Raw genomic sequence first — 14,752 nt, 5'->3', positions numbered from 1 at the left:
TTCAGCCAATGGCGGTGTTTCGAGTCAGTGGTTGAAGGAATTAACCAATAAGATTGCGAGTCGTGGTGTTACAGCTCGGGAATGCAACCTGCTATCGTTTGTCACCTACGGATCAGCTGTGCCATTATCGTCTGATAGAAGAGCCGCGGTTGTTAGTGCTTTTCAAGGTAAGTTCTCAATTTATTTGTGATGTTTTTTTAGCTTAGAATTTGCATACAGAACAGATGTGTTTCATAGTTTTCACAGGCTCTATGTACTTGTGGTTCTGACACTTTTTCTCTTCCCCCATCCACCTTCAATGGTTTAAACTGCCTTATCAATTGCTTTAAATACAATGTAAATGGTTGGATCATTCTGTGGCTGACTCAACCATCTATTCACTAGGGTAAATACATTAGTAGATCATGTCCCTAGCTAAAGTGGGATTTAAAAAAAGAAAAGCCTATGTCACACAGCAGGTTTTACAGATTTGCCATGCTGCCTTTCTACAGTACAGGTTAAAAAAGCTTACATAGTTATACTTTTGTCAATTTTACATTATTTGCTTGTGTAAGTAGCAAACTGTAAACTAACTGTCAAACCTCTCTCTTTCCTGGGCAGGGAGGCAAGCGCTAACCACCAAATATGGCCACAGCACAGTCCGTCTTAATGTTAGCAGTATGTATTCTCATGATAACTGAGTTCATACTGGCACAGAGGGACTACTATGACATCCTAGGTGTGCCAAAAGATGCCTCTGAGCGCCAGATCAAGAAGGCCTTCCATAAGCTAGCCATGAAGTACCATCCTGACCGAAACAAGAGTCCTGACGCAGAGGCAAAGTTCAGGGAAATAGCTGAGGGTGAGTCCTGTCAACTTCTGGGCACTCCCCTCATCTGTTACATCAGGGTTCCTTACATCAAGTCCACATCAAATGTATTGGATGGAGTGTTAATTATTCATCCTGTAGTTGTATTAAAACTTTTGTAAACATTTCAACAAGTAATAGATGTTTTCCAATCTTTTAATATTGTCAGTGTAATAGACATTTTCAGGTGAACAAGGAGAGCAGTCATTGATAATGTCAATAAAAAAATATCTATCTGGCTTAATTACAAGTTTGCAAACAGTGATAACAATATCCTGCACAGGGGCAGAGAATGTCTAACTGGCCTTCGCTGAAAAGGCCCAATAGCCTGATCAGCAACGCTAAATGTACTCACTCTGAACAACAGCCCGAGTGGCTTGTAGAAAGTCAAAACAAAAGGCCAATGACTTTGTCAGCTGCTACAGAATCACAGTGTTCACAGACCATTCAATACAATAATAATCAGTGTGTTCTCAGTCCTTGTACCTCCAGTCTAGCATCAATCACTATACACAGATATGAGTTTAATCCATAACATTCAGCATCGAGTCGAGTGACCATCAACCCGAGTGTCACAAACAGAACACTGGAAATCATGTGTAATACAGAAAGGGAAAATGCTTAACATTGAGTGAATCACTCTAAACTGAATATGAACTTTATTGATCTTCATATTCCCATTACAGTCAGTTATGAAGTTTTTCCATGTTAAAGCATTTGTTGTTTTTCTTATGTCTGGACACCACCAAGAGACTTATTATGTTTCCTTTCCCCAGCGTATGAGACGTTATCAGACGATAAGAGGAGACTGGAGTATGACCAGTTTGGACATGGCCCCTCCCCTGGTGAGCCAGGCACAGGAGGTGGGAGGAGTGGACAGCACTTCCACCAGAACTTTAACTTCAACTTTGATGACCTGTTCAGAGACTCTGACCTGTTTGGTCATAACCAGCACTCCCATCACAAGAGGGCCTTCAACAGCCACTTCCAAGCCCACCAACAGGCCCATCAGAAGGCCCAGAACAGGCACAAGAGACACTTCCAGGGCTCCTTTGGTGGAGAACTCTTTGATGACGTGTTTGAGGACATGGAGAAGATGTTCTCGTTTAATGGACACACAGGCGGGGCGGACAGCCGGTTCCAGGGCTCGGCAAAACAACACTGCAGGACAGTGACACAGCGCAGAGGGAACATGGTCACCACATACACAGACTGTTCTTGATTGATCTCTACCAGAAACACATCCCACTACTCACGGGGTATGGGTTTAGCTTTTGTGGTTATTTTGTAATTACTTTTAATTTAGCACTTTGGAACATGGTTTTGGAAAGAAAGAAAATATGCTATAAATATGTTGATGCCTATGGGCCATAAAACAAACTGTTCTCAAGCAATACCTTTCACTCATTTTGGATATAATTTAGCTGGGCTTATGTATTAGGTTTTTACTTATGGATATCATTGCATGTTACAATGCCTCCATTCAGATTTTAAATTTACTTTGTTTACATCATGCTATGACAAGCACCGACTCTCCCATTTCTCAGGTTCTCTCTTGGCTTCCATCTTTGAGAGCAGCAAATGTATTGAGTTGGGAGGAAAAAAAATATCACGTTTTCTTTTATTTTCATTCTGGAACATTTGAAAGTAATTCTCTCTTTCAGAAAGAGTTCTTCCAATATTGTGAAAGAAAGTCAGTGTTATAGCACATTTTATATGGCTTATGCCTTGTAATTTTAGAGCTTTTGCATTTGATTGGGGACTTATTATGCCCCCCCCCCCCCCCAGTGTGTTAAGTTGCTATAACTTGAGTTGAATCTCACCGTGAAGTTGAAGAGAACCTAACTATAAATGTGTATTTAACCAGGCTATACACCATTATCAACTGTTACCTCTAGTTTTTTTCTGCAAAGTGTGCCTCTGCCATTTTATTATGTGCAATATTTGCAGTTGGCACCTTTTGTTCTGTTGTCTCTTTCTTTGACTTTGCTGCCTGATTTATCATTTTGTGTGAAACCAATGTTCAGTTATTGAATGCTGTCTGCACTTTTAATCCTAAGGATGATCTATTTTTAAATATTGAAAGAATGAGGAGTGGTACTTGTTTGGAAATAAAAATATATTTACTCTAAGGTCCCTGCAGACTAAAATGTATTTCTATCATTCTATGCTATCATGTTCTATATCACATTCTATTCTCTAAATTCAGGGGTTGAGATTACTGTAGTATCTTCAAAATGTGTGTCTATTCTATTCCATGCTCTGACATTTGATCAATTTGTGTAAATCTCAGAATAGGTTTACAAAACACTATTTTCGCCTGCCACTATAATGTAGCTACTATTTTTAGCCTAGCGATTTGAGCGGTGAGCCAGCAACCAGAGGGTTGCCAGTTTGAGTCCGGGTCTGACAGGAAAAATCTGTCTTGAAGTGAGCTGGCGACTGGGGTGTTGTTGGTATCAAATCATATATACTATTGCCTGCCGTTGTGCCCTTGAGCAAGGCACTTAAGCCCCCACAAGAGCTCCCTGGGTGCCCAGTGTGTCTTTTGGAGGGGTTGGGTTAAAAACTCAAGTCAAATTCCGGGTTGGAGCTTGTGTGCAATTGACCAGTAAAGTGATTTTAATCTTACACGTCCATAGAAAAACAAACGTTTTTGAGCAGCAGCCCTATTCTGGGAAATGCAGTCCTATTTATAAAATTCAAGCAGCGTTTGGCATCTGGAAGACTACAAGTCCCTACAAAACACAACGCAGTCGCAGACTGGTGGGAATGGCTTATTTCAATGCTGTCTGTGGGACATTGAATGACTTTTAACAGAGCTGGTGGATAGCTGCTCCATTATTTTATCTCTCTAGAAAGGTGTCAATTTAGCTTGAACATGGAGGCTCTAATCCCCGTTATAAACAAGCTTCAAGATGTCTTCAATACGGTGGGAGCAGACATAATACAGCTGCCGCAGATAGCAGTCGTTGGAACCCAGGTGAAATCCTTCCCCTTAGTTGTCAAAATAGGGCTATGCAGCTAGGCTCTTCACATGACCCTGAAAGATAGCTACATAGCTAGCTACATGCGTTGCTATCTATCCAGCTATTTTGTGTTCGAGGTTTTCATTATGTTCGGGCAAAACATCAGGATTGCTAAAAATGAGCCATTGAACTGGAGCGTGGTGCAGTTAAAAATACACCTCTTTCTATTCTGCTTGTGCACGAGTCAGTTGGGTGGCTATTATTGGTGTGCATGTGTTAACAGACAGCTGGAATGTTCCATTTGACCCGGGCAAAGCCTGCTTTTTGGCAGCAGCCATTATGAGGAACACCTGTCAATTACTGTAGGACCATTTTTAGATCATCTTCATTATCAGTTCTCCTAAAGTCAGGTCACCACCACCTTATGTGCCATATTATTTTGTAACACTGCTGTTCTCAGATCTGTCCTTATGTGATAGCTGTTAACCCAACTCCATGATGTGACATAATGTGATGCCTGTCTCCAGAGCAGTGGGAAGAGCTCTGTGTTGGAGAGCCTGGTTGGCAAGGACATGCTGCCCCGTGGGACAGGTGTAGTGACCCGCCGGCCACTCATCCTACAGCTAGTCCACGTGGATCCTGGAGATGGCAGGAAAATGAAAGATGAGAATGGTACGTAGTCCTACCTGGGATGGAACACCACCATATGTGAGCACACTGACTGACCACTAACCGTGTGTGTGTGTGTGTGATTCCCCATTCTGTATTTTCAGGCCACTTTGTGTCATTGTTTCTGACCTGCCACCCATGTTGTTGTTTTGCAACCCTTCAGACCAATTGTACCATTTCATACTTCAGCAAGTTGTGAAACTCAGAAGATCACACGCTTGCTACTGTATCATGTTAAACCCAGAGGGAGCTGTTTTTTGCAATAACCACATTGTTGAAAATAGGAGCTGAAACTTCCTCTTTCTCTGACTGCAGACCCCACAACATGGACAAACACATAACAATGTAACCGTGCCTCCCTTGACCGTTATTAGGGACCTGTAGAACAGACCGTCCACACTTGAACATGTAGTCTATCTAGGGTTATTCCTTCGATGATTGTGATCATAGAGATGCTATTAATATAGTATACTAATCTATGATTGTGATCCTGTGTGGCTCAGTTGGAAGAGCGTTGTACTTGCAAAGCACAGAGTTGTGGGTTCGATTCCCACTGGGGCTGCCCATATGTCAAATGTATGCATGCATGACTGTAAGCTGCTTTGGCTAAAAGTGTCAGCTAAATGGCATGTAGGACACATTATATTATTGATAGCTCTCCCGTAAACCGTGTGTTATTGTATTCCACAGGCGTGGAAGGAGATGAATGGGGCAAGTTCTTACACACCAAAAACAAGGTATGACTTATCTCAAATATTGATACGTGTTGCTACTCATGACATTCTGTTTTCTGTGTTGTTGATTGAAGAAAATCTACATGAACAAAGCTGGTCTTTTCAGATCTACCCAGACTTCAGTGAAATCAGGCAGGAAATTGAAAACGAAACGGAAAGAATTTCCGGTATTAACAAGGTAAGACAACCGCGGTGTAATTATTTAGCACCTCATAAATTGATCTCCTTCACATCATACGTCCCTAACAATTTCAACAAAGCTAGTCATTGTTTGTCATTGTATTTCTTATAGGGGATCAGCGATGAGCCTATTCACTTGAAGATTTTCTCTCCTAATGTGGTGAACCTCACTCTGGTGGATCTACCCGGCATCACCAAGGTAACAGTGACTGGAGATGGAGATGAACTATACTAAGTGTCTGCTCTGCATAGGAGAACCTAGAAGCCTAGCAGACATGCAGGGCAGCTGAAACCTTGGCTGGAGCTTGATACACTAAAAGACTCCGTCGTCTGTCACTCCTCTGTGTTTGTTCCCCCCCCCAACCCTACAGGTCCCAGTGGGCGACCAGCCCCAAGACATAGAGGTGCAGATCAGAGAGCTGATCCTGAAGCACATCTCCAACCCCAACTCCATCATCCTGGCTGTGACCGCTGCCAACACAGACATGGCCACCTCAGAGGCCCTCAAAGTGGCCCGTGAGGTCGATCCCGACGGTCAGAACTGGGTTTGACTTTTTCCCCGCATATCTAGTTGATGGTAACAGTTTGGATGTCAGGGTTTTGACCCGCCTTTTCGTTTTGACATCAATGTAAAAGGGCTATAATGCTCATTTTCATCCATAGTGTTTGGGCAGCCACTTATCTCTCTCTGCGACTGGTAAAAGTGTATGGTGTGTACAGCATGTTGCGTTGGACTCATTTCTGTAGTCTGTTGTTGTGTACAGGCAGGAGGACACTGGCGGTGGTGACCAAGCTGGACTTGATGGACGCTGGTACTGATGCTATGGACGCCCTGCTGGGCCGGGTCATCCCTGTCAAACTGGGCCTCATCGGAGTGGTCAACAGGTCTGGCGTTATACTCTACTGTAGCACGTTACACTCACTCCCAATAGTAGCCTCTACTCTTACCTTACCTAAAAAATTAACATTAGCTGAAATCAGTCTTGTGCTTACCGTGAAGCCGACACGTCTCTGTCTGGTTCACGCAGGAGTCAGTTGGACATCAACAATAAGAAATCGGTGAGCGATGCCATCCGAGATGAACATGCTTTCCTACAGAAGAAGTATCCCTCTCTCGCTAATCGAAATGGAACCAAGTATCTGTCCAGGACTCTGAACAGGTGAGACTGTTATTGTTCCCTCCATACTGCAGTTTAGTATGAGTATTACATAAGCACATCAGGAATGGTAGTAGCAACTACAGTAGTGACTTCTAACAACACTAGCCAGGAAATGTTCTTAACTCTGATCAGCCAATAAATCACAAAGTGCAGCCTACTTTATCTAATGGAACGTTGAGATCTCAGATATGGTGCCCATGGAATTACCACTACTAGAATGGAATTCTGTCATAGGAATTTCAAGGTGAACAAAAGAGAAGAGGAGTCACAGATCAAGGCAATCAAAGAATCTATCTGATTTATTACAAGTTGCGGCAGGAAGACTCATCCAGCACAGAAGCAGAGAAAATGTCTAACTGGTCATCACTAAGAAGGTCCTTACAGTGCATTCTGAAAATATTCAGAAACGTAAGACTTTTTCCACATTTTGTTACGTTACAGCCTTATTCTAAAATTGATCTACACACAATACCACATGACAATTTCTTTTTGCTAATTTCTTTAAAAAAAAATCACATTTACATACAGTAGGTATTCAGACCCTTTACTCAGTACTTTGGCAGCTATTACAGCCTCAGGTCTTCTTGGCTATGATGCTACAAGCTTGGTACACATGCATTTGGGAAGTTTCTCCCATTTCTTCTATGCTGATCCTCTCAAGCTCTGTCAGGTTGAATGGGGAGCGTCGCTGCACAGCTATTTTCAGGTCTCTCCAGAGATGTTCAAGTCCGGGCTCTGGCTGGGCCAGTGAAGAACATTCAGACTTATCCCGACGCCACTCCTGCATTTTCTTGGCTGTGTGCTTAGGGTCGTTGTCCTGTTGAAAGATGAACCTTCGCCCCGGTCTGAGGTCCTGAGCGCTCTGGAGCAGGTTTTCATCAAAGACCTCTCTGTACTTTGCTCCGTTAATCTTTCCCTCGATCCTGACTAGTCTCCCAGTCCCTGCCGCTGAAAAACATCCCCACAGCATGATGCTGCCACCACCATGCTTCACCATAGGAATGGTGCCAAGTTTCCTCCAGACTTGACGCTTTGCATTCAGGCCAAAGAGTTCAATCTTGGTTTCATCAGACCAGAGAATCCTGTTTCTCATGGTCTGAGAGTTCATTAGGTGCCTTTTGGCAAACTCCAAGCATGCTGTCATGTGCCTTTTACTGAGGAGTGGCTTCCGTCTGGCCACTACCATAAAGGCCTGATTGGTGGAGTGCTGCAGAGATGGTTGTCTTTCTGAAAGTTTCTCCCATTTCCACAGAGGAACACTGGAGCTCTGTCAGAGTGATCATGGGGTTCTTGTTCACCTCCCTGACCAAGGCACTCCTCCCCCGATTGCCCAGTTTGACCGGGGGGGCGGCCAGCTCTAGGAAGAGTCTTGGTGGTTCCAAACTTCTTCCATTTAAGAATAATTGAGGCCACTGTGTTCTTAGGGACCTTCAATGCTGCAGACATTTTTTGGCACCCTTCCCCAGATCTGTGCCTCAACACAATGCTGTCTCTGAGCTCTATGGACAATTCCAAAAATATGGCTTGGTTTTTGCTCTGACATGCACTGTCAACTGTGGGACCTTATATAGACAGGTGTGCGCCTTTCCAAATCATGTCCAATCAATTGAATTTACCACAGGTGGACTCCAATCAAGTTGTAGAAACATCTCAAGGATGATCAATGGAAACAGGATGCACTTGAGTTCAATTTCGAGTCTCATAGCAAAGGGTCTGAATACTTAACAATTATGTAAATATTTTTCTTTTCTTTTTTTTTCTTCTCAAAATTTTAAAAACCGCTTTGTCATTATGGGGTATTGTGTGTAGATTGATAATGAGAAAAAAAACGATGTAATCCATTTTAGAATAAAGCTGTATGTAACGTAACAAAATGTGGAAAAAGTCTAGGGGTATGAATACTTTCCGAATGCACTGTATAACCTAATCAGCTGACAACTGTTCTGTAAACACCAGCCAAGAGGCTTGTAGGAAATCAAAACAAAAGGCCAGTGACTTTGTCAGCTGCTACAGAATCACACAGTGTTCACAGACAATACAATAATAATCACTGTGTCCTCGGTCCTTGTACCTCCAGTCTAGCGTCAATCACTATCAACAGATATGAGTTTAATCCATAACATTCAGCATCGAGTCTAGTGACCATCAACCCGAGTGTCACAAACAGAACACTGGAAATCATGTGTAATACAGAAAGGTAAATGTCACACTTAACTAAACATGAACTTTATTCATCTTAAATATTCTCATTACAGTAACCTACTGTATCGATTGAAACTTCAAGGTCTCAGATACTGTGCCCATAGAATTAGAACTATTAGATTGGAATTGCCATTCAAGTGCCATTCAAATCAATGTTCTGTGATTCTATTTCTCCTGTCCCTGCTAGGTTACTGATGCACCACATCAGAGACTGTCTACCGGAGCTGAAAACGCGTATCAACGTGCTGGCGGCCCAGTACCAGTCTCTGTTGAGCAGCTACGGCCAGCCCGTTGAGGACCAGAATGCCACCCTTCTGCAGCTCATAACCAAATTCGCTGCAGAGTACTGCCACACTATCGAGGGCACTGCCAAGTACATTGAGACGGCCGAGCTGTGAGTAGTAGTACCGTCTCTATTCCACAAGGTGGTGCTGATGTCTGGGCAAAATGCCTGTGAAAACCCAGATGCACTTTTTATTTACTCTACACAGTCCATTTACTCTACACAGTCCAACGCTCTAACCACTAGGCTACCTGCCTCCCCTACACTTCATGTAGTAGTACCTGTATTATGAAATACTTGAGATGAGTTTGAGTGTTGGCACTATTACTTTGATTCATAGTAGCACATCATGTTTGTCACACCATGTCAACTTGATCTTTCCTCTTGTTTTGCAGATGCGGTGGTGCCAGAATCTGTTACATATTTCACGAGACTTTTGGGCGAACATTAGAGTCAGTGGATCCCCTAGGAGGACTCAACACCATAGACATCCTGACCGCCATCAGGAACGCCACTGTGAGTAGAAGTTCTTCTTCTCTCCTTCTAACAACAGTATCGGCCAAAGAGTGGGCATACCTTCAAACTGGGGAATGAATAAATAGTAATCGGTGTCTTCCTATCAATGCTACTTTGTCGGAACAACACACGGTACATGTCTGTCTCTACTCTAATTTTTCTCTTGCTCTCTCCCTCTTTCATTCTCTCTCTAGGGCCCTCGCCCGTCTCTGTTTGTGCCCGAGGTGTCGTTTGAGCTGCTGGTGAAGAAGCAGGTGAAGAGACTGGAGGAGCCCAGCCTGCGCTGTGTAGAGCTGGTCCATGAGGAGATGCAGAGGATCATCCAGCACTGCAGCAACTACAGCACACAGGTAGACACTGTGCACGCACACACACACAGACACGCACAACACACGCACAGTCTTGTATAACTAACCTTGTGGGAACACAATTCAGTCCCATTCAAAATACTATTTTCTCATAAATCTAACCCTTAACCTAACCATAACCCTAAACCTAGCCTAGCTCTTAACCCTAACCCTAAAACTAACCCTAGCTCCTAACCCTAAAACTAACCCTAAACGTAATTCTCACCTTAACCCTAAACCCCATATAAATAGCATTTAACCTTGTGGGGACCAACAAAATGTCCCCAGTTGGTCATCTTTTTGTTTGTTTACTATTCTTGTGGGGACTTCTAGTCCCCACAAGTATAGTTAAACACACACACACACCTGATACCTGTGTTTTCCATAGGAGTTGTTGAGATTTCCAAAGCTCCATGATGCCATAGTAGAAGTGGTCACCTCTCTGCTCAGGAAAAGGCTGCCTATCACCAATGAGATGGTAAATTTAGGTTAAAACTGTTTAATGTGCACGTGGGTTATTTGTATGCCAGTTGCATCAGGTTATTATATCGCATCACATACAACTCTCTTACTCCAGGTGCATAATCTGGTGGCCATAGAGCTGGCCTACATCAACACCAAACACCCTGACTTTGCTGATGCCTGTGGGGTCATGAACAACAACATAGAGGTGACAGCTCATTACTGTTTCTCTTGACATGAATTCTGTATAATAATAGTTGTGTGATGTAATAATAATATGATAATGTACACTACCGGGTCAAAAGTTTGGACACACCTAATCATTCAAGGGTTTTTCTTAATTTTTTTACTGTTTTCTACATTGTAGAATAATAGTGGAGACATCAAAACTATGAAGTAACACATATGGAATCATTTAGTAACCAACAAAGTGTTAAACTCTGTCCTTTGGTCAGGAGTCCAAATTTGAGGTTTTTGGTTCCAACAGCCAGGTCTTTGTGAGACGCGGTGTGGGTGAACAGATGATCTCTGCGTGTGTGGTTCCCACCCATTCCATATGTGCTATTTCATAGTTTTGTTGTCTTCACTTTTATTCTACAATGTACAAAATAATAGTACAACTAAAGCAAAACCCTTGAAGAAGTTGGTGTTCTAAAACTATTGACGGATAGTGTATGTCATTTAGTAGACGCTTTTAAGCCAAAGCAACTTAGTCATGCGTGCATACATTTTACATATGGGTGGTACCGGGAATCAACTGCGCAAAAGAGGACATTGTGTGTTGTAAAAGTGATGTAACTTTCCTCCTTGCTGTCTGTGTCCTGTAGGAGTCGAGGAGAAACAGAATGAGAGAGCTGCCTGCTGCCGTCCCCAGGGATAAGGTAACTAACTATCCACCGTACTTTGAATCATTTCTATAATACTCCAAACAAAATGGCTCCCATGGTCAATCTCTCCAGCTCTCTTTAATCGCAATGTAATACCAATTGTCCCTGGTCTTTTCTTCTTTACCTCTCCTGACTTCACAAGTCCCTTCTCCTCTCTTCCTCTTAGTCAGTAGTTAATGGTCCAGTCGGCCAGCCTCCCATTCCTACCGAGCCCCCTGCCTCTGTGGACGCGGAGGGTGCCAAGGTGGGGCATGGGTGTGGGCATGCTCCGTACTTCCTGCTGTGCTCTGCTCTGTGTGCTCAGTCTGCTCCCCAGCACTCATGCCCTCTCTTAACAATGTTCTCTCTGCCTTCTCCCTCTCTGTGTGTTTTGAGCTTGGCTCTGACTTAAATAGATTGGTTTGCGTTGTGGTTCTGCAACTTGTGGCACAAGATGCTGTAAAAACGGCTTTACATCTGATTGTTTGTGTTGTGTGTAACCTCAGCCTCCCGGAGCAGGGACCCAGGGGGACCAGGAGGGGACAGGGAACTGGAGAGGCATGCTGAAGAAAGGGGATGAGGGGGCCCCCGGCTCTGGCCCCGCCAGCCCCCATAAGGGCCTTGCCGTCAACCTGCTGGACGTGGTGAGCGAATAATAATAAAGTTATTCGATTTCAAAACGCTGTGTGTTGCCCTTCAGTGATTGGCTGATGCTTCTCCCGCAGCCCGTTCCTGTTGCCAGGAAGTTGTCTTCTCGGGAGCAGCGTGACTGTGAGGTCATCGAGAGACTCATCAAGTCTTACTTTCTCATCGTCCGGAAAAACATCCAAGACAGGTGCATGTGTTTTCTGACACTGTCCCTCTCTTTTTGGGAAAGAGGGATACCTAGTCAGTTGCACAACTGAATGCATTGAACCAAAATGTGTCTTCTGCATTTAACCCAACCCCAGAGAGGGATTGTGAATGTCTTAATTGACATCTACAGTGTCCGGGGAGCAGTTGTTGTTTGGGGTTAACTGGCTTGCTCAAAGGCAGAGCGGCAGATTTTTTCTCTCTCACCTTGCCAGCTCGGGGATTCGAACCAGCGACGTTTCGGTTACTGGCTCAATTCTCTTAACCGCTAGGTTGCTTGCCACCCGTTGTATTTCTGCGCAGTGTTGAAGTCTAGAGGTATTTGCTCCCATTAGGCCAGCAGCTCAGATTTCTCCCTCCTCTCTTTCTCCCTTCCTCTGTCCTGTAGCGTGCCTAAGGCAGTGATGCACTTCCTGGTGAACCATGTGAAGGACAGTCTGCAGAGTGAGCTGGTGGGTCAGCTCTATAAGTCTAGTCTTCTCAACGACCTGCTCACTGAGTCTGAGGACATGGCCCAGAGACGCAAGGAGGCTGCAGACATGCTAGAGGTTGGTACCTTAACCATGAACAGTGAGGTTTGACATACACCCAAACATTGGTACAGGAAGTAGATCACAAAAGCAACAACTAAAGGTAGCACTTCGATATTATACACAACAAGCTTCATAGTCAAGTGTATCTCATTGTGTGTCCACAGGCTCTGCAGAAGGCCAGTCAGGTCATTGCTGAGATCAGAGAGACTCATCTGTGGTAAGGAGGAGAATTCCACTGAAGTCAATCTACTAATCATGTCTGGAAGACCGAAGGTGTGTGTCTACTTATCATGTACGGAAGACTTGTGATTTGCCAATGTGAAAATGCACTGTTGTGGTTCATGTAAGTGTGTTGATTGAAACATGGTACTGGCTCACAGCTATGTTGAGGCTAAATACATATCATCGCTGAGCTGTATGAGAAACTGATACCTCATTAAGGCATATCTGTACTGTGTAGTTATAACCAAGAATGTTTATTATTTAGTTAATTGAACCTTTATTTAACTAGGCAAGTCAGTTAAGAACAAGTTCTTATTTACAATGGAGGCCTACCCCGGCCAAACCCGGACGACGCTGGGTCAATTGTGTGCCGCCCTGTGGGACTCCCAATCACGGCCGGATGTGATGCATCCTGGATTCGAACCAGGTACTGCAGTGACGCCTCTTTCACTGTTTGAAGGCCAAACCTGTCATATCTTCAGCTGTCTGAGTGTAACACAACAGGGAGAGATTGATGAATGGTTCTTTCTGTAGCCTAAATCAAAACTGAAACTCTAACCTCAGTTTCACACCCTAGCCTTCAACTGGAGAATATATCATTTGTGTAAATATTCTCCAGTTCACATACATTTGATACTGCCATCCCACATTGTTTATGAGAATGTATAACACTCCAAAATATACCGTAACTCTAAATGTCTTTATTTATGAAATGTATTTAAGTTATAATGTCAAAAGCACTGGTACCGCTTTCTATGTCATTTTATGTTTACAATGTGCAGGCAATATGTGGTGCATCCCTTACGGGGAGAAATGCACATGAATTTCACGTGATCTCGTGTGATTTTTTATGTGAAGTTTAATGTGATAACGTGACAACATATGAAGCAACGTAATAACATGAAGCTACACGTGACAACAGTTGAACACATGTGAAAACATGTTAAATAAATGTGACATGAGGATGCAACATGTTTGCGTGTGAAAGTGTCATTGAGAATATTTAAAAAAAGGCATAATTGACATTCAAATTAAACAGTTTCGGTTTGTTCTGGAGACGTCCCCGAGAACGCTATTGTGTTTTTTGTTGTTGTTGAAGTTACTGTATTTTTACAGCTAAGTGAAGGCGCTAACATTAAAGGACAGGACCTCACTTGGGATTTGAACTCACAACTTCTTGGTTGATAATTACCTGAAGTTTGTGCTGCACCACCAGGTCTGTGGACCTAAGGGAGATTGATTATACATACAATGAGTATGCCAAACATTAGGAACACCTTCCTGATATTGAGTTGCAGTTTGCCTTTTTGCCCTCAGGACAGCCTCAATTCATCGGGGCATGAACTCCACAAGGTGTTAAGCGTTCCACAGTGATGCTGGCCCATGTTGACGCCAATGCTTCCCACAGTGGCGTCAAGTTGGCTTGGCGTCCTTTGGGTGGTGGACCATTCTTGATACAGGCAGGAAACGGTTGAGTGTGGAAAAACCCAGCAGGGTTGCAGTTCTTGACACAAACCTGTCCACCTGGCACCTACAATCACACTGTTCAAAAGCACTTACATTTTTCCTCTTTCACATTCACCCTCTGAATGGCACAACTACACAATCCATGTTTCAATTGTCTTAAGGCTTAAAAATCCTTCTTTAGCCCGTCTCCTCCCCTTCATCTACACTGATTGAAGTGGATATATAACAAGTGACTTCAATAAGGGATCATAGCTTTCACCTGGTCAGTCTCTGTCATGGAAAGAGCAGGTGTTCTTAATGTTTTGTCTACTCAGTGTATATTGGCACCAAAAAAATCTTGCACTTTACCTAAAGTATATCGAGCAACTTGGTGTTATTTCTATAAAATGACAGTATTCTGTTATTTTTATATATACACTTCCGTTCAAAAGTTTGGGGCCACT

At 43.4% G+C, this 14,752-nt stretch overlaps 2 protein-coding genes across 5 annotated transcripts; both read left to right on the top strand.

Moving 5' to 3' along the window:
- The first annotated feature begins 45 nt into the window (after positions 1 to 45).
- LOC109896769 (dnaJ homolog subfamily B member 9) lies at positions 46 to 2,983 on the top strand. Its single transcript, XM_020491108.2, has 3 exons — positions 46 to 167; positions 601 to 841; positions 1,624 to 2,983. Exons 2-3 carry the CDS (start codon positions 625 to 627, stop codon positions 2,067 to 2,069), a joined length of 663 nt encoding a protein of 220 aa, XP_020346697.1. The 5' UTR covers positions 46 to 167; positions 601 to 624; the 3' UTR covers positions 2,070 to 2,983.
- Positions 2,984 to 3,436: 453 nt separating this feature from the next.
- On the top strand, positions 3,437 to 13,816 carry LOC109896768 (dynamin-1-like protein). 4 transcript variants are annotated; one of them, XR_002256147.2, is made up of 20 exons: positions 3,617 to 3,830; positions 4,344 to 4,488; positions 5,176 to 5,222; positions 5,326 to 5,397; positions 5,512 to 5,598; positions 5,771 to 5,933; positions 6,164 to 6,284; positions 6,428 to 6,559; positions 8,949 to 9,155; positions 9,440 to 9,560; positions 9,755 to 9,910; positions 10,296 to 10,385; positions 10,485 to 10,577; positions 11,197 to 11,250; positions 11,423 to 11,500; positions 11,742 to 11,879; positions 11,961 to 12,070; positions 12,476 to 12,635; positions 12,785 to 12,893; positions 13,132 to 13,180. XR_002256147.2 is itself a non-coding variant. In XM_020491106.2 (19 exons), exons 1-19 carry the CDS (start codon positions 3,729 to 3,731, stop codon positions 12,839 to 12,841), a joined length of 2,133 nt encoding a protein of 710 aa, XP_020346695.1. In that variant the 5' UTR covers positions 3,617 to 3,728; the 3' UTR covers positions 12,842 to 13,816. The 4 variants fall into 4 exon arrangements, 2 of the variants coding, with proteins under 2 accessions (XP_020346695.1, XP_020346696.1); XR_004211005.1 differs by lacking the exon at positions 11,423 to 11,500 and having other exon boundaries at positions 3,437 to 3,830; positions 13,132 to 13,816; XM_020491106.2 differs by having other exon boundaries at positions 12,785 to 13,816.
- The last annotated feature ends 936 nt before the right edge of the window (positions 13,817 to 14,752 follow it).

Source organism: Oncorhynchus kisutch, linkage group LG9, assembly GCF_002021735.2.
Source record: "Oncorhynchus kisutch isolate 150728-3 linkage group LG9, Okis_V2, whole genome shotgun sequence".
In the NCBI taxonomy this organism is placed as follows: domain Eukaryota; kingdom Metazoa; phylum Chordata; class Actinopteri; order Salmoniformes; family Salmonidae; genus Oncorhynchus; species Oncorhynchus kisutch.
The sequence above is the reverse complement of the archived record's forward strand: the minus strand, read 5'-3'. Positions and strand labels throughout refer to the sequence as shown.